Raw genomic sequence first — 25,156 nt, forward strand, 5'->3', positions numbered from 1 at the left:
CAGCTATGTGAACATTACACCTTGCTTCGAGTTGCCCACTAGCCAAAGTGTGTAGCAAGTCACACTCTTAGGCACACCCACAGGTGCATTAACCATGTAAAATCACACCAAGGACATACATGATTTATAAGCAACCAAAGGATCACTTCGGCAAGTTATCTACCACGTTCTACTTTTAAATGATCTGTAAAAGTCTGTTTTCACTGCAATCAACACAGCCTGTTAAGAAAAGCCGTTCAAAAGGCTACGTATCTTAACTCTGATGTCAACACCTGAGCTTATAAAAGCAGGAGTCAGAACCTGTTGGCTCCTCCAGCCTTTCTCTCCTCTCCACTTGTGCTCTTGGGGTCCTGCTTTCCTTAGCTGCAAACTTAAGACTTAGGGGCCGATTCACTAAGGGTCGAATATCGAGGGTTAATTAACCCTCGATATTCAACTAGGAATTAAAATCCTTCGACTTCGAATATCGAAGTCGAAAAGGATTTAGTGCAGATAGTTCGATCGAACGATCGAAGGATAATTCCTTCGATCGAACGATAAAATCCTTCCAATCGAACGATTCGAAGGATTTTAATCCAACGATCGAAGGAATATCCTTCGATCAAAAAAAGTTACCCAAGCCTATGGGGACCTTCCCCATAGGCTAACATTGACTTCGGTAACTTTTAGGTGGCGAACTAGGGGGTCGAAGTTTTTTTAAAAGAGACAGTACTTCGACTATCGAATGGTCGAATAGTCGAACGATTTTTACTTTGAATCCTTCGATTCAAAGTCGTAGTCGAAGGTCGAAGTAGCCCATTCGATGGTCGAAGTAGCCCAAAAAAAACTTTGAAATTCAAAGTTTTTTACCTTCGAATCCTTCACTCGAAGTTAGTGAATCGGCCCCTAAATGTACAAACGTATTGGTGCAACCTCATTTGAAATAAAATCTGGCTGCTTTTTTGTAACATTTCAATACTTGTAAATCAAAATGACAATTTTACTGAAAAGACTGAAGAAGTAAAATGTATTTTTTAAAAAATGATATTATTATTTTGATGATGCTGGGATAAGGCAAAAACACAATATTGTAAACGACACAATTAGCTACTCCTTTTATTTTAGGAAGCTGCTTGCCTTATCTCCTATAAATCACCAGTAAAAAGGTTGGCACTAATATATAAAAAACAATATAATCGGAGTTCCATTAGAGAGTCAGTGTACGGTCAGTAAATATTTAGACAGTCTTTTTAACTGCCAGATTCAGTTAATTTATTTACAAGGCAGTTTAAGGGCCTTCGCTAAGTTCATACCTTACCATTTAAGGGTAAAGGATGATTAAAAGCCTTGTGATGAGATGAACCGCACAAAGAAAGCCCATAACACTATACTTTAGATTTTGCTGGGCTCCGTTGCTGGATAAGAAGGCGAAGTTCATTCATTATCAAAGGTGAAAGGGATATTTAAAGACGACATACGATCACCCATTGTGCTGTCTGTAAGTATGATTTCCTCTTTGTTATCTTTTATTTTAAATTAAAAAACCAAACATTTGGCTGACTTAATATGGTTTTTAAAAGGGTTGCTTTGTTATGTCAGCCTTTTTCATGTCATTTGTATGTGTTACCTATCCACTGCCTGTTTATTAAAACTGTTTCATATTTTGAGTTTGTGTTGATAACGGAGTGGTTCTAGATTATTTTGTATTCTATGTGAAAATATAAAACAAATTTTCCTGCATTATCTTGAAATTCTCTGTATAGAGTATCTTACACATATACAGTAGAAAAAAACGTTATAGCTCTTCAACACCTACAGTATTACTTTCCAAATAAGTGTTGGAAAACAACAGACAGAGATTGTTCGAGTGGATGTTAATTAATGCAGGGAGGGTCTATTGTTGCTTAGCAATGTGATGTCATGTTTGACCTGTAACCCTGTGTGATTAAATATATGAACATATACAGAAGTCTTCATATATTTTATATTAAACGGTGTAAGGTGATGTGTATAAACAACTGTTTACTGTATATCATTGCTGTAGCTGAACAATGTAAAGTTTGGAGTATTCTGCATGGGGAATTCATCATACTATGAGGAGTAAATCACTCCTATTGCTGTGAATTACATGATTTTTTTATGTTAAAGAGGTGGTTCACCTTTAAGGGCATGTAAAGGCAAAAAATAAAATCCCACTTTTACGTTCTTTAATGAAAAAGAAACCTATCTCCAATATACTTTAATTAAAAAATGTGTACCGTTTTTATAAGAAACCTGACTGTATGCAGTGAAATTCTCCCTTCATCCAGCAGGGGGAACCTCTGTCTTACTTCCCAGCCATGCAGAACTCAAGCAGCTTTGTTTGTTTCTCTGTAGAGCAGTTGGTGACTGTGTAGAGATTTGTATTGGATTTTAATTTTGCCTTTATATCCCCTTTAATGTTTCCAACTCCAGCTGCAGGGATAAAGATCACAGAGACAGATTTAAACTGATAAACTGGGATTCAATTTGGAGGATTATTTTGCTGCAGCCACTGGTTCTGCAGAGTTGGAGAATGTTTGTATTAAACAATACAAAAACTGAAAAATCTACATTAGATTATATGACAACAAAGGAGCCAGTGCAGTCTGCATATTCTGGTTATTAATCAGTCTTGCTGTATCAGTTTCTGGCATATAATATTTGACTTGTGCTGTTTTGATCATTTATGATGATCCCTAAGCAGCCCAGACCACACTGAGCATGTGCACAGTCTTGGTCGTGCAAAGATGTTTAACAAACTTACAAGATGGTGACCCCTTGTGGCCAACTTTGAAAGCATAAATCATTTGTTTGATTAGGCTTGTGGTGCAGTAAGTTGAAGTTTATGTTTAGTATACAAAATACAGCATTTCTAGCCTTATGCTATTTTAGACTTTACTTCCCCTTTAAGTTAACTTTTAGTATGTTGTAGAGTGGCCCATTTAGGCAACTTTTCAACTGGTCTTCTTCATTTTTTTTTTTTTATATATTTATAAAAAGTATTTGCATTCTTCTGACTCTTTCCAGCTTTCAAATAGGGGTCATTGACCCCATCTAAAAACAAATGCTCTGTAAGGCTACAAATGTATTGTTATTGGTACTTTTTATTAATCCTCTTTCTATTCATATTCCAGTCTCTTATTCAAATCAATGCATGATTGCTAGGGTGATTTGGACCCTATTGCAACCAAATTACTGAATTTGAAAACTGGAGAGCTGCTGAATACAAAGCTAAATAACCAACAAATAATCAAAACTGAAAATCAATTGCAAGTTGTCTCAGAGTCTCTCCTCTCTCAACATCATACTAAAAGTTAAAGGAACATTCACATCAAAAAATTAAAGTGTTTTAAAGTAATTAAAATGTAATACAGTGTACCCTGCACTGGTAAACCTTTAGAAACACTACTATTGTTTATACAATTAAACTGCTGTGTGTGTAGCAATGGGGGCAGCCATTCAAAGAAGAAAAGGTTCAGGTTATACAGTAGATAACAGATAAGCTCTGTAGAACATAATGTTATCTGTTATCCACTATTTAACCTGTGCCATATAGCCTTTTTTCAATTTCCACCATTGCTACACAGCAGCTTGTTTATATGAACGTAGTAGTGTTTCTGAAGCAAACAGATCAATTTTACCAGTGCAGGCCAACCCTACATTATATTTTCAATACTTTAAAAAAATTTCATTCTTTGGGGTTTACTGTTCCTTTAACTGAAAGGTGAACAACCCTCTTCAAGGACTAGTAACACTTCAAAGTGAAAATATTTTTTACATTTAGGCGCCTATTTATTTTTTCCCCCTTTTTGCGAATTTCGCTGGAAATTCGCAAAATTCGAAACGGGACAAATTCGCCCATCACTACAGGTAAGTTTAGAAGAGGAAAAGGAGGTTCTCTCCTGTGACTGCACTGTGGGTTGATGGATACAGACGCTACTACTGCTTGTGACAGCCTGCTTGGATTTCCTATCATTGACACTCTGCAGATTCAGATACAGTGGCCTGGTGACGTAAAAGAAAATATATAACATTACTAATTCACCATTTATTTATACCACTTTTTACAGCAACCAGTCAATGGTTTGGAAGTCAAAAACGGAAAGAATAGGAGAGGGCCCCAACAAGGATCTGTATACTATTTAGAACAAAATAAAAAATATAGAAGCATCATTAAAGGAATTCTTTATCATTTTTATTACTTAGTTACACAGTGTACATTGCAAATAATTCATTCTACAATTGAAAATTTTATTTTTGAATCAACAAATGTTTTCTTTTAGTTATAATATTGGGGTGTAAGCAGACATCTGAGGTCATTGTGAAGTGAAACTGAATTGATTTCTATTCAGTATAAGTAACATGAATCTACTGGAGAATCAATGCTATGCTATAAACTACTAATGGGTAGTGATGGGCGAATTTGGGGCGTTTCGTCGAAAAATTTGCGAATTGCCCCTGAAATTCGCGAAACAGCAACAAATTTGCGAAATGGCGGCGTCCGTTTTTGATGCCGGCGGTCATTTTTTTTTTGACGGCGGCTAATTTTTGCTGGCGAATTTTTGCTTCGGTGGCAGCGAATCGCGGGAATTCGCAGCGAATTCGCGCCTGGCGAATAAATTCGCCCATAACTACTAATGGAAATATACCTATACATTGAACAGGTAAGACTTGACTTCTAGGCTAGCAATGTAGGACATTTATCCTTATTTTATATGTATCCTTCCAGGTTGTGGTAGAAATGTTATATAAGTTAAGCTTTATAACACCTCATAAAGCAGTTTGTATTTGTTGCATAGTCATTGTTAATGTATTCTCTGTCCAGTAATTTGAGTAGTTCATTTCAAGTAAGATTGTGCATTTAACAGTTCCCAATTACCTGTTTGGGCTTTAGAGGTTTCTTTTTTTAAAAAGTTAATTTAACATTTTTTGTCCAATAAGCTAAACCAGCTTGTTCCCTTTTGCCAGTCTAGCTTTTTTCTTGTATATACATCCTGTATGTTTGTTTCTTGGCATTTAGCAAGGTATTTTTTCATAAGAAATCTAGCCAGAAAGCAAGTCTCATTCCCACATTTGTGTTTGTGAGGATTACTTTTGCAAAGTTCTTCGCCTGCCAATAATGAAAAAGGTTTTAGCGTTTCAGAACAAATAGAATCCCGAAATATTTGTACTAGATTATTTGGAATGAAAGAATGATATTTTTTTTATTATTATTGATAATAGCAAAAACAGTAGTGTAAGCCTTTTGGCTATACTTATTTATCAGATGATCATATATATATATATATAATGTGTGATTATATATATATATATATATATATATATATATATATATATATATATATATATATATATATATATATATATATATATATATACAGTATATACAGGTAAAATGTGTACAAAATAGCAAAAAAAATACCGCACTCAACAGGCTCAGTCAGAGTAACTGATTTTAATAGAAAAACAAAAGAAATTTCAACGTTTCGATCCCATCCTAGTGACCTTCCTCAGGGGCTTTCACAACAAATAACATCTCCAGTCTCGACTAGTATTTGTATGTATCCCACCCTTGGGTGTGCTAGAGAAGTGTAGTTTGTAGTGTGACTTGCTAATAGTGTGCCCAGCAGGCCAGCACCTGTGTGCAACTACCTGCAACTGCCAACTATTACCTTGTTGCTTCACAGGCCAGAACTTCATTATTGAACAAGGCAGTATCTTGGTCACAACATTCAACTTTTGCTCCTAGATTGACTATAACACCACACTTCTAACTGCTGTCACCGGTTTAGACCCTGTCCTTTACCCACCTCCCGCCAGTTGGGATTCAGGAGTGTGTGCTCCCTTTTATATTTTCAAACACCGCCACCTACTGGGCAAACAATGAACCAGATCAGATTACTGATAACATTCAGGAAAAAGGTCTTACACCCAGGGCTCACTAAGGACCACTTAAAGGTGGTGGCAGACAGGGCGATAAGTGGTAGATTAGTAGCGAAAAACTCTCCTCTGCTGCAGACGACCAATCATCCCGCACTGCCTTCCCACCAGCAAGGAAACGAATCACCCGTGGGATCGCTTGGGATTTCCAAAGTCGCCCGAAGTTGCCTCAGCGATTCGTGAGGCAACTTCGGGCAACTTAGAAAATCCGAAGCAGTCCCGACGGCGATTCATATACTTGTCTGCGGGAAGGCAGAACGGGGAGATTAGTCACCCACAGTGGAGGAGATTTGTCGCTGGGCAACTAATCTCCCAGTAGGTCCCCACCCTTAAGGTCCCCATAGATGCAAAGATTTTTCTTGCCGAACGACCGATTTCAGCGCAATCAGACCAATCCTTCTAAATTATCGTGCGGTTAGTGCGATTCGAACGATTGTACATCTTACGATTTTTCGGCCGACATCTGTCAGGAAATTGATCAGGCAAGGTCAAAAAATCTTTATCGGTCCCAGTGAAATCTATCTATGTTTGCAGGGACAAGCAGGCAGCTCCTCTTTGTTTTCCTGGCAAATGGTCTTTTTAGCTGATGGTAAATTCGTACGATCATTTCGAAAATAATCGTGGTCTCACGATGACGATCGGATCTTTTAAAAATCTCAACATCTATGGCCAGCTTTAGGGGGCAGATTTATTAAGGTTCAAGTTGCATTTTTCAAGTTTATTTTTTTGTTTAAAATGGATTTTCAGGTTAAAAAAAACCCTGAATTTTTCTAGTTTTTTTTTTAAATACTAAAATACTTTTAGATTTATTATACCCCAACCCTGGAAATAGCTTGAATCTGAAAATACACCATCTAATCCCGTCAAGGTCATGTAGGAGTCAATGGCAGAGGTCCCTTGATCCATTTCAAGATGTTAATAGCCTTCATGATGTTCGAGGTTTTTTTTGGAGGGAATCCTCTACTACTGTAATGGAAACTGAAGTTTCTCACCCTCGTGATGGCCATGGCGTCCAAGATGGCGACGGCGTCCAAGATGGCGACTCCTTCCTTCCCAATGTGGATCCTGCTGGTCCCTGTGTGATGACGTCGGCTGCCTCTCGCTCTCCGATTGGTCGCCGGTGTCAGAATGTGCGTCGGCGTCATGACGTTAGCGTCTTGACGCCGGCGTCAGCGTCATGACGTCATCGCGTTCTAAATCTTGGCGCCAAAACTTGCCTATTTAAACCCCCTGGACATTGCAAACATTGCCAAAGTATAGGTTCATCTTCGTGATTCCTGGGTGTTATATTATTGACTGATTTCTTGTGTACCTACCTTGCCTGTTATTCGGATTGACCCTTTGCTGCCTGGATTGAACCCTTTGCCTGTACCTCGACTATTCTTCTGCCTGATCCCTTTGTACCACGAACTCGCTGACTACCTGCCTCCTCCTTGGTCCGCACTCCAACTGCGCCTTCGGGCCCTTACAACTACTCACATAAAAGCTTCTTAGATGAATGATGAAAATTTCCAATTGCTTCAGACTTACAACTACAGGTATGGCACCTGGGATTTTCCAGATAAGGGATCTTTCCTTAATTTGGGTCATCAACCTTGAGCGTGCTAAAAATCATTCAAACATTATATAAACACAATATAATATTATATATTTTAGTTACAATCAAGTACAAGGTACTGGTTTATTATTACAAAGGAAAAAGGAAATTGTTAAAAAAAAAATGCTTAAAATGGAATTTATGGCAGATGGTCTTCCTGTAATTCGGAGCTTCCCAGTGAACAGGTTTCCAGATAAGGGATCCCATACCGGTACTAAACGCTGTGGGGAAGGTTTATTATTTTTTTTTTTTCGTTTTGCCACAATGCAATATACAGGGGTGGGCTCCAAATTACAAAAAGGCCATTTCCAATAGATTGGAGGCAAAACCAGCCTATTGGGTTTATTTATATGATTTTCTAGTAGATTTAGGGGCAGATTTACTAAGCTCGAGTGAATGGCTCGAATGTCAAAAAGTTCGAATTTCGAAGTAAATTTTTGGATACTTTGACCATCGAATAGGCTATATTTTACCATTCGACTTCGATTCGAACGGTTTGAAGTAAAAATCGTTCGACTATTCGACCATTCGATAATCGAAGTACTGTCTCTTTAAAAAAATGAAAGCTACCAAAGTGCAATGTTAGCTTATGGGGAGTTTTTTTTTTTGGTCGAATAGAAATGCTTAGATCGATCCCTGAATATCGATCGAATCGTTTGATTCGAACAATTTAATCGTTCAAACGATTTCTATTCGATTGTTCAATATTCAAAGTTGAGGGATTTCAATTCGTTGGTCGAATTTCGAGGGTTTTAAACCTTCGAAATTTGATCCTTGATAAATACCCCCTTAAGGTATGAAGATCCAAATTACAGAAAGATCTTTTATCCGGAAAACCTCAGGTCCCAAGCATTCCAGATAACCGGTCCCATACCTGTATGTGTGCATGCTCAATATATACTGAAACTTCGGTCCTTTCATCTTTACAAGAAACGTTTTCTAATTAGGAAACATTTTTATGATTACCTCTAATAAATGCAGCAGTGTGATTATATTTGGATCTGAGAATTGTTTACTTCACGGGACAGTGAGCACTTTATCGTGGGAAACGAGTCTCTTGCAGTAGACACAACAATTGTTATTATTAATATGAAAGTCCCTGCCCTTGCTGAGTTTTCCACCATGTTCACACAGCACAGACACCGGGGAAAATGTTATCCGGACCAATTATCATGTTTATGTGTTTTTGAATTGCAGGAAGAAAGTGGAGTACCTGGAGGAATAGTGATATAAACAACAAAATGATTTAAAGGAGAAGCAAAGGCTAAAACTAAGTAAGCTTTATCAGAAAGGCCTATATAAATACACCAGTAAAACCTCAAAGTAATGAGCAGGACAGATTTAAATCTGAAGCCCCCCTAGACCGCTTGCAGCTCCGCCCCCACAGTGCACGCACTGCCCCCACAAATCTACTTATCTTTCCGCTGCTCAAAAACACATGTATGCACACCAAGCCTGCAGGGCTGGTGTCCGTACGCGATCGCTAAGGAGCAAGGTACTGGTGTAGACTTTGTGGTAGTTCTATGGACAAAAATACTTCCAATAGTGAAGACTCGCCGGAACTACAGTCGTGGTCCTGCGGGCCATGAAAACTTACCGAGCGGTGATAGAGTAGAGCATTAAGGTAGAAGCGGAATTTCTCTCCCAAGTTCGCTGTTGTTCAGTAGGCTGTATATCAGAAATGCCTCATGCAGTAGCGATCGGTGAAGGCAGCTACTGCATGAGGCATTTCTGATATACAGCCTACTGAACAACAGCGAACTTGGGAGAGAATTTCCGCTTCTACCTTAATGCTCTACTCTATCACTGCTCGGTAAGTTTTCCGGCCCGCAGGGCCACGACTGTAGTTCTGGCGTTTCTTCACTATTGGCAGTAGTTTTGTCCATAGAACTGCCGCAAAGTCTACACCAGTACCTTGCTCCTTAGTGATCGCGTACGGACACCAGCCACAAAGAGTGATGTTACGTGCCTATACCTGACTTATAATATTGTGAGTAGTTCAAGCACTTATACATCAAGTATTGAAAATTTGACATCCTACACTATATACTGCTTTCTTTTTAGGTGATTGGGAACATATTTAATAGCGAACAGTAGCGCACCTGAACTTGCCTATATTCACTACTTAAAGTGGACGTGTGGATCCACTGCACCCGGTGCTGCTTACCCTATAGACTCTCATATAACAGCGCAGACCTCACCACATACAGTCTATCATGAGCAGCTAAACCTCTTCTTCGGGTGTTTGGTTGCTGTGTGCTTATGTGCATCGATCCATACATACATACATACATCCATACATCAAGCTATATGACTTACTGTACAACCAAAAGTATTACAGCAAGAGCTCCAGTGCAATGACATGCCACATGTGACATCATAAAAAGTAAGGGGTCGCCGGAGACCCAGGTTCAATGCCTGATTGCAGGTAAGTCAATTCAATGTAAACCACCATTAAATGATTCATATCATTTGTAAAAAAGGGAGAAAAAGTTTATATTTAAGTATATCTGTTGTATGTTCATATTTCAACTTTTTACTTATGCTTAATTTGTAACAACTTTACAGGTTCATGGAAAACGCCACCTTTTTTTTAAAAAATCAAGTAAATTATTCATGGAGTGGGGATCACAAATGTAGCGAGGATGGAAAAGAAACTATTCACAGTACAGAAACGAGGTGAAACACGGGCCCTTTGTTGGGGAATCGGAATGATGGCTTGCTCTGTTATGATGTCTTCTGTTTTTGGATTCACAGTGGTGCCAAAATATTTAAAGAGGTACATTATGTTATCCTTCAATATGATAATATTATGTTTAGACATACTTACATATACTTGTTGTCTGTGAGGCAACTATAAACACTCTTATATCCTAAAACATTTGGTTCCGCTCCTGATACAAATAGAAAAAGCTGTAAAGGGCCATGTCTTAATAATGGGGTTTTTTAATCATTCAGGATATTGACTAGAGCAAAAATACTGCCAGCACTGCTACTGGAAACACATTTTTAAATGTGCTGCATAACAATTTCATGTTGACCCAATCAGAAATGATTCTTTATTGGATCTAGAGATCAATAATAACCCAGCGAAGCACTTGAACACCTGGGTAACAATGACCATAATATTATCTCATTTAATGTTTGTTGCAAAAATTGTGCATTGAGTTTACGCACTGAGTGGGACTGGAATTGGCAATTGATATATATATTGTATCGGAGGCTGGCCGATTACAGCCGATCAGCGATTGGCCGATCATCACATCAATCTCAGGGAATCCTGCCCAGTTGGAAAACTAGGAAGACATTTTTGACCCGGACAGCACTTTTTTTTAAAACCATTTTTTTTAATATTTAAAAAAAACTATATAACAATCTGGCTCATTTCCCTGCTTCCCGCATTGTTCTGTCACTTTTATTAGGCAGTACCCATTCTTTTCTATGTTTCCAAATCATGCAATTCTGAGCTCAATCGACCAAGGTCAAAAGTTTTTCAAGCCACAAAAAATCAATAAGAAACTCTGGCAACTCAAAACTTAAGTATTTCACGTGAAAAGGAAAGAACAAGAAATGCATCCATTGACAGATCCATTTTTTCCCACTCGTGCTAAAACACGAAAAAGGGAATTTTCTTTTCAAACCTTTATAAATATTTTATTAAACTGCCCCTTTATTATAGAATGTAGCACATTTTTATTTTACACTCTGCCCTTCCTCAGCATTATTTTGTAGACAGAACTTTCACTGAGTTTCAAAAACGTAAGTTTACCATACGTGAGAAGATATTGAGATGCTGTGAGAGATGGCAATGAAGAAAAGTACTATAGGGGTTGGTTTCTTTTTAGATAACTCTTGAGGAATAAGGCACCAATTACCATAAGGTCATACAGTTATTATGTTATTGTAATGGCCTGACAGCTGCAAAACGGGCATCTGCTAAGTGAATAAAAAACTCCAAAAACTGTCTAAAGACTGGTGAATCAATATAATGATAATATTTGCTTTTCCAACTTACAAATGTACTTTGTTCTACAATATGTCAATTTTTGAGATTACCCATGTGTAATATGTGACCCCACAATGACAAAGAGGCAGCATGCAAGGCAATTTATAAGATCTTTTATTTTATTCGATTTTTTAATGTCCTGCATTGGGTCTGGTACCCAATATCCGCACAGAGATCTGGTTTTGGGCAGACGATTTCCTAACCAGGTGGGCAATCTGGGTACCTGGCTAAGGTGTGGAAATTATCCATCCAACTCTCCCCTGGAGATATAGCAAGTTTTTTTCTGCTTACCCTTTGATCTAGTGCCGGAGCAATGTCACTTCCTGACCGACTATGTCTAGTATTTTAATGGGAAATGAATCCTCTTCAGGCTTTGCACAACTGAACCTTGAAAATAGGGAGAGAGAATAAAACTCTGTGCATGTACAGTAGATTCTCCTATGATCCCCCCTAACTTGGATGGATTCTGTTCTTGAGCTAGCCTTGGTTAGTAGTAACCCGGCTTTGATGGCAGAGCCATCTGATTGGTTATAACAGCTGTTTTTTGTTTTTCTGTGCTATGAAGAGATATGCTCTCCCACCAGGAACTCCCTTTTACTCCCGTTCATTCTCATGTCAACAATTCCCAAGTCTTTAAATCGGGGTTCTGACTCTTTGTGAGTTCAGAATCCATCAATTAAGCTTTGTTGTTCACCTCAAGTGATCTCTGATAACTGAATTTCCCTGACAGTTCTAAACATTTTGCATCATGCTTGTTACCCTGTCCTAGTCATATGAAAAGCCTATATACAGTATAATATAATGCTATCTTTAACAGCGTCTGGACTGAAGAATCAGTTTGCACAGTGGCCAATTCATCCTTCAAAGATAACGTCAGCTGCACTTACAATACGAATGCAGAGTGTGATAAGAGCTCATATTACCCCTGCCTTGAAGTGCTTGTAAATGTGAATTTCTCACAGGATATATACATGTTATATCACACAGAGGAAACTCCAGAGATGAATGACCAGGTACTTTTATTTCTTTTTTCATGTAAATGTAAATCGATACCAGTGGTGTGTATTGATGCTGTTCATTAAAGCTAATTGCGAACACGCTCCTTGTACATATTTGTGCCATTGCGCCTACCCAATCTGTTCTGATGCACAAGTGCCCTGATTGATGAACCCTGAATCCCAGCACCTTGAATGTGGCAGTAATTCCAGGGTTCCCACTGAGGGCTGTGTCAGTAGGAACTCATACGCAAAAGAATCATAAGCAAAACGGATATATAAAATCTGAGTGCCAGAAATGACACAAGTCATCAAAACTTGCATGTGAGACGCAAATGCAGCAGGCACAAATCTGCATATGGCCACAATTATTCTGGAATTATGAGAAAGAAGCTGTGTTGGGGTAAAAAAAAAAAAAAACATGACAAAATGTGTCTGAAATGACACTTCGCACACTGTAATTAAAGTAGTAAATTAACCCCGGTATTTGTGTTTGCAAAAAACCCAGTGTACATGTTGCAATAATATTTAGCTCTTTACGAGTTTCCTATATATTGCTTTTTTTGTGTGTGTTGCTTCTGTAAGTTATGCTTTACAGTTCTCCATGGTTTCTGCCTTGCTGCTGCTACACGGGCTAGGCTTTATGCAGGGAATTCTATAGAATGTAGGGTAGCCTGCATCCAAATGCACTAGGCCTGGAGTAAGGTCTATGACAGCAATAATATATTTGGTAAATATATTTTTATAATCTTTGTGTTCCTGAAGAAACCTATTATTAGCATCTTTAAAGCTTAATTAAAGCTGGTAAGAGTTAACTAACCAAGCAAAAGTGCTCTCTTGAGCACTTACATTTTTTTATTATTGCTTTTTAGCCATTTTTAAGAAAAATCCACTTGCTTCATCTTGTTTTTACGCTGCGTTTTTTAAAAAAGCTCCTCCAGGCGTAATTACGCATAAACTGCACTACCGAAAAGCCGAAATCCGCCACAGGACGCCAGTATTGGCATTTTTCAGCTGAAACACCAATACGTCAAGAAAAGACCAAATCAATTGACTCTATGGGATCTGCAAGTTGGAAACCACACTTTGCATAAATCCGCAGCGTATTTTAAATATGGCGTCCAAATTCTTAATCAGAACAATGAGAAGTGCATGTTGGGAAAAGAATCCTACGTGCTGAAAAACGCATGAAAAACTCATGTTGATGGTCACGTGTGGTTTCAAAGGCGTATTCACGCCCGGCGTTTCTTTTTTAAAAACACAACGTAAAAACGCCACGACTGGCCTTGCCCTAACAGGTTTATGTAAAGTTAGTTTTCTTCTTGAAACTTATCTGACCAAACCATGAAAGTGGAGCCCGAAATCATTTAACATGTTCACAAACTCCAGTTTCAGATATTTTGCACCAACTTTTTTGAAGCAGATGAATTTCTCCTTGAGGTTTGGATTTGGTGTAGTCAATGAAAGAAGAGAGTTCTTTATCTTGTTTGTGTGTTTTTTTTAAAAAATGTTCCTACTAAAACCTGGCAGCTTTTTTTTCTCTTTTATGTTTTTATTTTATTTGCAAACTTTTTTTTTTCTTAAAGGAGAACTAACCCCCCCCCAAAAAAAAAGTCCCCATCCACAGCTATCAAATGGAGCGGGTGGGCTGTGATGTCGGGGCTATGATGCGCGATCGCCGATTGGCCGATCACCGTGTCAATCATGGGGAATCCTGTTTTTTCTAATTTGGAAAACCGGGCAGAAAGTATAAACCCAGGCAGCCCTTCAAATAACCGCACTGTCCTGGTTAAAAACAGACAGGTGGCAACCCTATCTGGGACAAGCATAGTATCAAAGGTTATTGTGATACTAAAATCTACAATAAATATAGATATTGGTATATATAATTCATTTGAGTGTATCGAGGGGTCGGTGTGAGTGTGTGTATGTTTGGGCTGAACTTGATGGACTTCGCTCTATTTTCAACGTAACTTAACTATGTAACGATTAATAGTTCTTCTTTATCATTTGTCACTGTTCTATCATTGCAGTGCTCATACATACCCAAATGTGACAAAAATTTCACAGAAGTAAAAATGCACGTCAATATCATTTATGAAAACTTCAGGAACAGCCAGCCTTTCACTTGTTTCTACGACCCAAAACGAAGACAGAAGAGTATCATTTTGTCACGAAAATTTGGCTTGAAACTGTTACTTTCGTATTTCTTCTGGCCTGCTTCCCTGTTCATCGTTGGGATTTGTATTGTAATTATGGTGAAGATAAGTCAATATCTGGCCATGGTGTCTATGCAGTGCAACAAACTCATTATTAGATAATTTGCTCTCTTTCTGAATATTTCAGGGGCACTTACGTTTACTCTACAAACATACCACTTTTTTTTTTACTTAAATACAGTAATATACAGTAGATGCATAAAATCAAGCCAACGGCAAAAAGCTGGATGGATGTTTGGCCTTGATTTCATATAATCATTCAGGGGCTGATTTATCAAAGGTCGAATATTTAAAGGAGAACTAAACCCCCCATTGTGATAAGTCCCCACTGACCCCCCTCCCTGCCTCCCCCTCCACAGTCTTACCCCCGAATTCTGACCCCTCTAGAAATAGTAACCGCACATGCAGAGTGAGCGTAGCGGAGCTCACAGGCGCCATCTTATTCTCTTCAATAATCTTCCTGAAGTGAGCTGCGTATTGGCGTATGCGCAGTTGGAGCAATCTACCAGTTGGCGACAACTGCGTATGCGTTAAAAGAGACGTAAGGGGAGGAAGAAGACGCAAACATTACTGAAGAGAAAAAGATGGCGCCCGTGAGCTCCGCTGCGCTTACAGTCGCTATTTCTAGAGGGTTCAGAATTCAGGGGGGAAGAAGGGAAGGGGGCCAGCCGAGGGGAGCCAGTGGGGACTTATCACAATGGGGGGTTTAGTTATCCTTTAAGAATTTTTTTTTGCCTGGAATGAACTCAAATGAGCTTGAAACTCGAATGGAATCTTACTTAAGGAAAAACTCGAATGGCAAAAACCAGATTCTGCGAGTTGGAGTCCCGCAACCAGAAAACTGGATTGGTCCAGGGTCGGCAAAAAGATCTGAAATGTCTTGAATTTTTCGTGGAAAAAACAACTCAAATCTTAATAAATTTGCCCCTCAGTCTGCATATTTGCTTTATTCTGTTCCTGTTGTATACTTGGCCTGTGACCATTCACATTGCTCTGAGACCAGTAACATTGCTGTACCCAGTGGGATGCCTCTTCACCCATTAACATCCTTCTCAACCTGGTTGAAGTCCTCTCTGATCAGTTGCATTAGTCTCCTATGAGTAATAGTACTCTATGCCTCGTCATATTACTCTGCATATTATTTATCATATTAGTCTTTGCCTGAGTACATTAGCGTTGGTCCTCATGAGTCTCTGCAGGGAATGTTCCATGTCGAAATGAACAGTCCACTGGGTAACTTTCCAGCATTAATTAAAAATTCATTAAAATGTATAAATATGCCCCCAAAAATGAAAGTTAAACAAGTGAAAGTGTGTGCATATGACCCTCTTAAGGTGACATTATCCCATACCTTCTCCCTGTGTCACACCTCTGCCCAGACCACTATTGTTCAGACCTCCTTCAGGACTTCTTCAGACACCATGCTGAAGAAGTCCTTCTGGGACCCTTGTTGTAGTTAATCAGCTTTATTAGCTTAATACTGGTAAGTGCTATCAGCAACTTGTGATGGTCTTATGGAATGTTGGAGGGGAGAGGAGAGGCGGAGCCCTGGGAGGAAGTATTAGGGGCATGGTTCGTCTATTATGGTGTCTCCCTGGTCCATTATATTGTATTGTTTCTTCTCTAACTTCTCTTCCAAAGGGCTGTTGATTTCAAACTGGGTGACAGAATTGATTCACACATTACTTTCAAGTCTCTACTTTCCAACACCGCAGTATTTCAGAAACATTAAGGGGGAAACGATCTATTCAGTCGCAAGACAATATTGCCACCACTGACTACGCATTTTGTACACTTTTTTTTTGTAAATTTCTTTCACTGAAAGAATAAAAAAATGGAAATTTAGATTATGATCGTGTTATACATCATAAAATCCTACTTCTTGATTTTACAGACATCACAGGCCTGCAGCAGATGTTTGCAAAAATGGCAACTAAAGCCTAAAATTAACTTTTAGTATGATGTAGCGAGTGATATTCTGAGACAATTCCCAATTGTTTTTTTTTTTATTATTATTTGTGGTTTTTGAGTAATTGATCTTTTTATTCAGCAGCTCTCCAGCTTGCAATTTCAGCAATCTGGTTGTTAGGGTCCAAATTACCCTAGCAACTATGCATTGATTTGAATAAGAGACTGGCATATTCGTTTATTTAGCTGGCGTCAGGGACCCCTATTTAAAAGCTGGAAGAGAGGAGAAAGGTAAATTATTCAAAAACTTTACAAAAATATAAAAATAAAGGCCAAATGAAAAGTTGTTAAAAACTAGCCCTGTTATAAGAGTTAACTTAAAGGTGAACCACCCCTTTAAATATTTATCCATGCAGGAGAAATACATATTTAATCTTAACAGTTTTTAACAGCAGCATCTATAAAATCACACTATTTATAATCAATTACCCTGCACACCTCTTTGAGTTCAGTTCATAAGAGAAGAGGGTTGGACACCTTTAGGGCCATATTTATCAAGGGTCGAATTTCGAATTGAAAAAACTTTAACATTCGAATTCAAAAAGACTAGGGATGCACCGAATCCACTATTTTGGATTCGGCCGAACCCCAGAATCCTACGTGAAAGATTCGGCCGAATACCGAACTGAATCCGAACCCTAATTTGCATATGCAAATTAGGGGTGGGAAGGGGAATTTATTTTTACTTCCTTGTTTTCTGACAAAAAGTCACGTAATAACCCTCCCCACCCCTAATTTGCATATGCAAATTAGGATTCAGTTCAGCCTAGCAGAAGGATTCGGCCGAATCCTGCTGAAAAAGGCCGAATCCTGGACGAATCCCGAATCCTGGATTCGGTGCATCCCTAAAAAAGACCAACCAAAATTAAGTCTGTTTTTTTTTTTGGTCGAAAAGGTCAGTAATTGGCCAAATTCAAATTGTACGAATTGAAGGAATAGCGCATTCGATCTAATTTGATTCTAAGTTTTTTTTTTTTAAACAAAAAAACCTTAGATTTTTCACAAATTGACTCCAAATAGGTTCTAGAAGGTCCCCCATAGGCTAAAAAAGCAATTCGGCAGGTTTTAGAAGGCGAATGGTCGATGTCGAATTTTTAAAGAGACGGTACATGATAAATTTGGATATTTGAATTTTTTAATTTTTTTCAAATTTGAATCAAATTTGGAGTATTCCCTAGTTGAAGTACACAAAAAATAGCTTGAAATTCTATTTTATTTCATTCGAAAATTCCCCTCGACTTTTGATATATCAAATCTTATCAAAGTGTGAGATTAAAACTCACCAAAGAAAAACTCACTCACTTTCTATTCATTGCTATGGGATTTTTAGAATCACATTTATCAATGGAGTTCACCGTTTGATAAATATGCTTTTAAAAAGGGAATGAATATAAAGTGAATGAGTTTTATTCTGGTGAGTTCTAATCTCACACATTGATAATTCTTCCTGTGTCTGTTCAGTGTAAGTTCTTCCAACCAGCATATTCAGGTCCGATGCTGCCCTAGGGGTCACTTCCGCTGCACATCACTAGAGGGACTCTCTATCCCCCGTCTCTGCTGCCAGATTTATTAGTAAAGCATTAAGCAGCTGGGGATATTTTTTTTTCCAGAAAGTTTATTTATTTATTTTTTTACCATATAGGCATCCCAGTGCATATATGGTAAACACACATCTGCCTGCCTTTTTCTGCTGAATTGCAGCATTAAGGCTATGGCAAACCGGGCAATTAGACCAGGACTATCAAAATGCCAGTTTCCATTTCCCATCTGCCATTGCTTCCCATTCAAAAGTATAGAAATACTGTAATGAAGCAAGTGGTTCCTGACTGTCGTTCCAGTCATAGCCAGTGTGTCCACCTTTCTCTCTATGAAAATATTAACTCTAGATGTGCCAATATAATCCTAAAAGAGAAATAAACCCTTGACCCCATCCACTGCTCTCTTCACTGCCCCCCTCCAAGCTCCCTGCCTGCTGTATTTATTCATTTTAGAAGTCTCCCAGATGCTGACCTGCTATAAATTTGCAGAGTTGAGCAGCGGAGTGCAAAGGGGCCATCTTCAGTCTGTGTTCCCATCCACTTCTGACAGTTGCTGATACGGATCTTGTGGGAGCATACGCAGTAGAAGCTGATGCAGGTCATAGATTAAACTTTGCATGCTCCTTCAAGATCTGTGTTGCTGCTCTACAGAAGAGGTTCAGAAGACAGACAGAAGATGGCGCCTTTGAACTCCGCTGCGCAACTTGCCAAATTTATAGCAGGTCAGCATAAGGGAGACTTCATAAAAGAATAAATACTGTGGGCAGGGAGCTTGGAGTGGGGGCAGTGGAGAGGGTCAAGGGTTTAGTTCTCCTTTAAGTAAAATAGATAATGTGAATATTAACCTTAGACGTGCCTATATAATTACTGCAGAAAATGATCCCTAGATGTGTCAGTATAAAATCCCCCCAGTCTGCGATAGTCCTTATTATTTTTGCACCACTTCACAGTGAGGCAGCATTTCTGACAATGTGTCTGATGCTAACCTTAAAAAGCTGGGGAATAGGAGCAAAAATACATGAATAAAAAAAAAAAGCCAGCAGTGCATATATTATATATATTATATTGCATTTTATCTAATTTGCAGTGGATATCATTTGTAAGATCCCTCAAGGCTATATCTCTTAATACTATGGTTTACCAGTTAGAAGTGATGAGTTATTACACTGTTTCTCCACATTTACAGAGCATTTAAAAGCAGAATAACCCTTACATTCCCTGTCCCACTCGACTGAATGTGAATCTGCAAAGAGATGGAAGTCATGCTGCAGCTCTCACAGACATCCCATAGGCTTTCTATACAATGCTGCATTGTCACGTAGCTGAGCATCTGGCCACTACCAATACTAGCAAGGTAATATCATTCATGAAAATGCAGCTACAACTGGATTAAAATGTGCGATATATATGTAACTATTGCTACTAAAGCGTATCTGGGTTTTTCGAGTAATGTAGAGTGCATAGCCGCTACTTGCAGCCTACTTTTTTTTAAATTATAATGTTGCAAAAAATAATTCATACTATTATTTCTATACGTTCCCAGACTTGTAGCACACATTGCACCTTTTATTCCGTAACCCCCTTAAAGGGATACTGTCATCGAAAACGCATCAGTTAATAATGCTGCTCCAGCTATCGTTTATTGCCCAGGTGAAAATGTGCCCAGTGTTTATGTGTTTAGAAATAAGCCCTGGTACCTCTAGAACTTAGTTTACAGAGGTACAGTATAGGTTTGCAGACTCAGTTTTGTTTATCCCACCCACACACAGTTAAAAGGATACTGTCATAGGTTTTTTTCAAAACGCATCAGTTAATACTGCTGCTCCAGCAGAATTCTGCACTGAAATCCATTTTTCAAAAGAGCAAACAGAATTTTTTAGATTTAATTTTGAAATCTGACATGGGGCTAGACATATTGTCAGTTTCCCAGCTGCCCCCAGTCATTAATATTAAGATGCATGTATCCCCCTCCAACACCCATACAGTGACCCTATTTATGAGGAGGTCAAATTAATTTTATTACTATTAATATATATCACAATATGCCAGCCAGCAGAGGACACCAACGCATAAGGTTGGCCTGGAAGTGAATTCCCCTGCAGGAGCATATGTAAGGTGGTGCCTTGCTGAGGAACTTCCATTTTGGCCTAAAAGCTCCCACAGGAGAGACAGACAATATTGAGTCAGACTAAGTGGGTACAAACCCCTTTCTAGAAATAGACAGTGAGGTAGTTTGCTCTAGGAGCAAGAGTAGGGCTAGCTAGCAAGGACAGCCTGTGTCCCAACGAGGAGTTTAGATTTGGGGTACGCCCCAAATTATTTTCCAGATAGGGAAGAGAGTGTTAGGGACTAAGTTAGTGGCAGCCTAGTGGGACTGTTGTGCAGACACTGCAGAGAGGAAGGGGGAGAATCATTGAGAGAGGAGGCTCCCTTCGAACAGCTAACAACACTCTTAGGGTTGCCACCTTACCCCCGAAATATTCCGGGGAGAGGCGGGCCAAGACTATGATGTGTTGGGGGTGGGGCTATGGTGTTCTGATCGGCGATTGGCCGTTTTTCTAATTTACAGTTTTACAGTTTTGACCCTTCAAAAAAACAGGATGTCCTGGTCAAAACCTAACAGGTGGCAACCCTAAACACTCTGCCTGTGCATTTACATTTGACAGGGGTCTTGGAGGCTTCAGAGAGACATGCTGTGTGTGTGTGTCACAGAGGAATTGTGAGAGGATTTACTGAGACTCCACTCTGCCCTGTGAATCTGTGAAGCTGTTCAATACAATAATCGTTTGCCTTGGTTCATTGCAACTACATGCATTATGCTTTATTCACAACCTGAAGGCCCTGCGGATGCAGTGTCGGACTGGCCTACCGGGATACCAGGAAAACTCCCAGTGGGCCCAGGGGTCAGTGGGCCTCTTGCTTCTGACCATTTGGCCTATTTCATTGTCATTTCCTATTTCTTTTTGAGAACAAAGAGGCTTAATAATATAGAATAGAGTATAGTATGTAGAGAAAAGAAATCTCGAATAGAAGCAGGCACTCAAGGGCAAAAACTTCCACCAGGCAGATGTTCCAAAAGTGACAAAGTTTATTGTGTCAAAACAGCCTGACGCGTTTCGTGTTCCAAACACTTTATCATAGGCTATGTAGAGAAAAGAGACTAGGAGAATAAAGAGTTTGAGTGAGGAGAGGAGGTATACAAGTTTGGAAAGTGGACCCTCAACCTAAGGCTCTCTGGTGGGCCCCTGGCATCCCAGTCCGACACTGTGTGAATGCCATGGGAGTGTGACAGTTAAGGGTTACCCTGTTACATTTTGCTTCCTGGTCACTAATTATTAAGCACAAACGCATACCTCCTGATTATCCCCATGTTCACACAATAGGAATGAGAGACGATAAGAAAACAGAAAGTGGAAACTATAAAAAAGGTGTAAGGTTTCACAATGAAAGAAATACAATAAGAGATGAGAAGGACACAAAGAGGGCAGAATGAAACGTACAAAAAACCAGAGAGCACAGGTTACATTAGACCCTCTTTCAGCGGGATGGGCCTTCGCTATGTGTATGCAACACGTGAGGTTGTTGTTGATTTACACTTCAACACCAAAATGTACAGAATAGAAGAGAAGACTCCAGGGGTTCTTTGCAAAACAGATAACACAGTATTTATTCAATTATAACGTGCCACAGGTTTGAATACTCACAGCACATGAGGTAGTTGAATAAATAACAGGTTTAGCCACAGGTGTTAGAAGTCACAGCACTGATGGCACCACAGTCGGAATAGCTGAGAGTTGAAAGTTTTACCTCCTAGGTTGTCAGTGCCTCGTGTGGTCTGAATCTCTTACAGTAGATGTGGAACAAGGATAGAACAATAACCTGTTTCCCTTATCAGTACTGTGGTCCCTTCACTACTAGCAGAGCCTGGTGGAAAGCTACTCCCATCTATCCTCCTTGGTGGAGCACAAAGCTGCTCTTGATAACTAAAGCTTACTGTCTCACTCTTTCTCTAGAGAGTGCTATAGCAGTTGCTATCCTGCACACAAGCTAACCTCATTCATGGGGTCCCTGCCCCCCAACTTCTCTAAAGAGGTTGTCCCTTTAGGGCCTAAAACTTCTGGGGCCTTGTTGATCCCAGACTCAATGTGACTGCTAATTCTAATGAATACTGCCAGCAGTTACAGCGAGGATAATGTGATACCAGGCGAACAGAAGGGACACCATCTCAGACATAGCTGACACTATAATAAAAGATGATTTCTGGTGTGCAGTGATAGCCTTTTACTTTGTTTTCTGGAAAATGACACCTCTGGGAACACTTTTCCTACTTTTTCTTTAGAGCTAAGTGAAAGGATAATATATCTGCCGGCAATTCTCTGCAGTAAATGGAAGGTACTGGCAGAACACCTAGAATATCTGATTAACAACTTCATCCAGCAACGTCAGCTCTAAGTCTCTATTACAACTCCCAGTGACATACATTATATATCTGGCCAGTAGATGCCACTATGTACCAATTGTATAGTGTGTAATTATAGTTGTAGTATTTGCTATTGTCTGCCCATTTCTATAATACAATAATGCTATTTCCCACAGTCTCCTGTTTAACAAACAGGAGAATTTAACCCATTTCTAAAAAACCGAGTACCACCCACCCCAGTTAGACCTCCCTCCTCCCCCCATTCTAACTGCCCCTCGGTCAAATGCTCTATACTTTATACCCTCGCGCAGATTCTGCCAGCGGAGTTCCAAGGACCCGGAAAATGGATGCGTTGAACTCCGCTGGCAGAATCTGCGCCGAGGGTTAAGTATGGAGTATGGGGCATTTCCCAAGGGGGGGAGCAGTTAGCCTGGGGGGAGGAGAGAGGTCTACTTAGGGTGAGGGGTACTCTGACATGTTGGCTTTAAACCTAGCAGTTGCATCCATTACAATAAAGCCATTTGACAGTTGTGCTTAAACCAGGAGTGCATTTCATGGTGAGCTCTGTCTCCTACTTTATTTCCAGCAGTCCTCTGGCCCAATTTCACCAGTCTTGTCCTACTTTAACTCTACAGTTTTATCAGTGTAGCGCTCACTGTAGTCTTAATTGCTGAGCTGAGAAAACCAAGAGAAAAACCAAACATTGGTATTTTAAAATGTTAATTCCTCAACTGTTTGACATTTAGCAACATTCTAAGTATTCAAAACACACACCAAGTCAATTGTACAGGTTTTGTGGAGTGTTTTTGGCAGAATTGTAATGAAAGAGAAATGTGCTGAGAACAAATGAAATGTGCATAAGCGGCTATAACGGAGACTATCTTGCAGTGACAGTGCAGCTGTATCCCCTTCAGCATAATGTCATAAATAAAACCGTGGAATAAACCAGAGGCCAAGTACAGAAAAATACAAATCACTGGAGGATACAATTCGTTTGGTGCTTCGCATAAGCGACTCAATGCTAATTTGTACCAAGGAATGGCATGTATAAAAATGCATCCAATATGTACAGGTTTTTTACATCCCTCCATAAGAGAACAATGAGGTTTGACAAGAGAAAACATGTTTTTTTCAAAACAAGTCAGTTAATAGTGCTGCTCCAGCAGAATTCTGCACTGAAATCCATTTCTCAAAAGAGCAAACAGATTTTTTTATATTCAATTTTGAAATCTGACATGGGGCTAGACATATTGTCAGTTTCCCAGCTGCCCCGGTCATCCTTCTTTGAAGGGTTCCTTTAAAACATTTCAGTTTTTCCCATCTCAAGTCAATCTGTGTTCTAGCTCATGGGTGATGTCTGGGGTCTCGCTGCTTCTCCCGTCTGATCGGTTGCTGACCACGGAGTACATACAGTATTCCAATATGATGCTTTCAGGACCAGGCAAGTCCTTAAAGTGTCCTGGGTAGAAAATACTGATATAAGGCCCTATCCTATAAATGGAGCAGCACCTTTACTCAAACCATCAGCTTCACCCAATCATTTGCTCCGGATTAGATTCAATTTTGATCAAGTGTGGGCCCTCGCAACAGTGTGGAGGCAGGGTGTTGTGGGATGGTAATCTTTAGTATCTCCACAAGAATTACTATAAGAATTACTTATTGCGAACAATCCACAAAGAAGATCAAGGAGAAAATAGAGAACACAATCATTGAATAATCAGTACAAACAGTACTGGGAACAGAGCATTCCCTTTAGAGCAGAGGTGGGCCACACTGAATCTGCGCATGCGCGAATCTGCGCTCGCGCGAATCTGCACTCGCGTGCGCATGCGTGAACCTGCGCTTGCGTGCGCATGCGAGAAATGGAGTTTTCGCGCAAGCGCAGAAGTGAAAAAGACACGATAACAACCGGACATTCGGGAACCGGACTTGGGGTAGGCGACAGAGGAGGTACGTGCCTGGCGCCCCCCAGCTTTGCGCCCTAGGCACGTGCCTACTCTGCCTACCCCTAGTTCCGGCCCTGCTTTTTAGTTGCCACTTGTCTGGTTATGACCGAGACAGATGGGGTTTTGGAGGGGCTGTCCAGGTCAAAACTACCCGCCCTGTTTTCCAAAGAAGGAAATCTGGACCAGACTCCCATTGGTTGATGTGGGAATCGGCCCCACCCCACCCCCGATATCATTAGTCCTGTCTCTGCCATCAGCAGCCACGCCCCTGATGTCAGCAGTCCCGCCTTGTGATGTCGCCACCCCCGCCCCCCTGTTCGATAAGACAAAAGGTGATAACCCTAATTCCCTTCAATGTAGAACATAAAGGAAGGAAAATTATCCAGTCCACTCCTAACTAGAAGCCTCACACTGATTCCCTTTCTAGGCAACAATGCCAATGGGGATATAACCCCTTCTAACACACTGGTGGAGCCCAAAAGGTGCTTAGCTAAATAGTCCTGAGCCTGACTGTTTCGTCTAGACCT

General features: G+C 39.8%; 2 protein-coding genes across 3 annotated transcripts in view; one reads left to right on the forward strand and one right to left on the reverse strand.

Moving 5' to 3' along the window:
• Positions 1-25,156, reverse strand: part of kcnip1.L (Kv channel interacting protein 1 L homeolog) — a 183,562-nt gene that overhangs the window by 141,546 nt on the left and 16,860 nt on the right. The gene's annotated exons all lie outside the window — the stretch shown is intronic.
• kcnmb1.L (potassium channel subfamily M regulatory beta subunit 1 L homeolog) lies at positions 1,307-15,090 on the forward strand. Of its 2 annotated transcripts, XM_041586148.1 has the most exons (5): positions 1,307-1,477; positions 8,735-8,811; positions 10,106-10,316; positions 12,361-12,556; positions 14,572-15,090. In XM_041586148.1, exons 3-5 carry the CDS (start codon positions 10,183-10,185, stop codon positions 14,857-14,859), a joined length of 618 nt encoding a protein of 205 aa, XP_041442082.1. In that variant the 5' UTR covers positions 1,307-1,477; positions 8,735-8,811; positions 10,106-10,182; the 3' UTR covers positions 14,860-15,090. The 2 variants fall into 2 exon arrangements, with proteins under 2 accessions (XP_041442082.1, XP_018107605.1); XM_018252116.2 differs by lacking the exon at positions 8,735-8,811.

The sequence above is a fragment of the Xenopus laevis genome, chromosome 3L (assembly GCF_017654675.1).
Source record: "Xenopus laevis strain J_2021 chromosome 3L, Xenopus_laevis_v10.1, whole genome shotgun sequence".
In the NCBI taxonomy this organism is placed as follows: domain Eukaryota; kingdom Metazoa; phylum Chordata; class Amphibia; order Anura; family Pipidae; genus Xenopus; species Xenopus laevis.

Coding starts and splice junctions, on each gene's coding strand:
- kcnmb1.L (XM_041586148.1), top strand. CDS start 10,183: ATGGAAAAGAAACTATTCACAGTACAGAAACGAGGTGAAACACGGGCC. Junction 10,317..12,360: donor GTGCCAAAATATTTAAAGAG/GTACATTATGTT, acceptor TATCTTTAACAG/CGTCTGGACTGAAGAATCAG. Junction 12,557..14,571: donor CTCCAGAGATGAATGACCAG/GTACTTTTATTT, acceptor CTATCATTGCAG/TGCTCATACATACCCAAATG.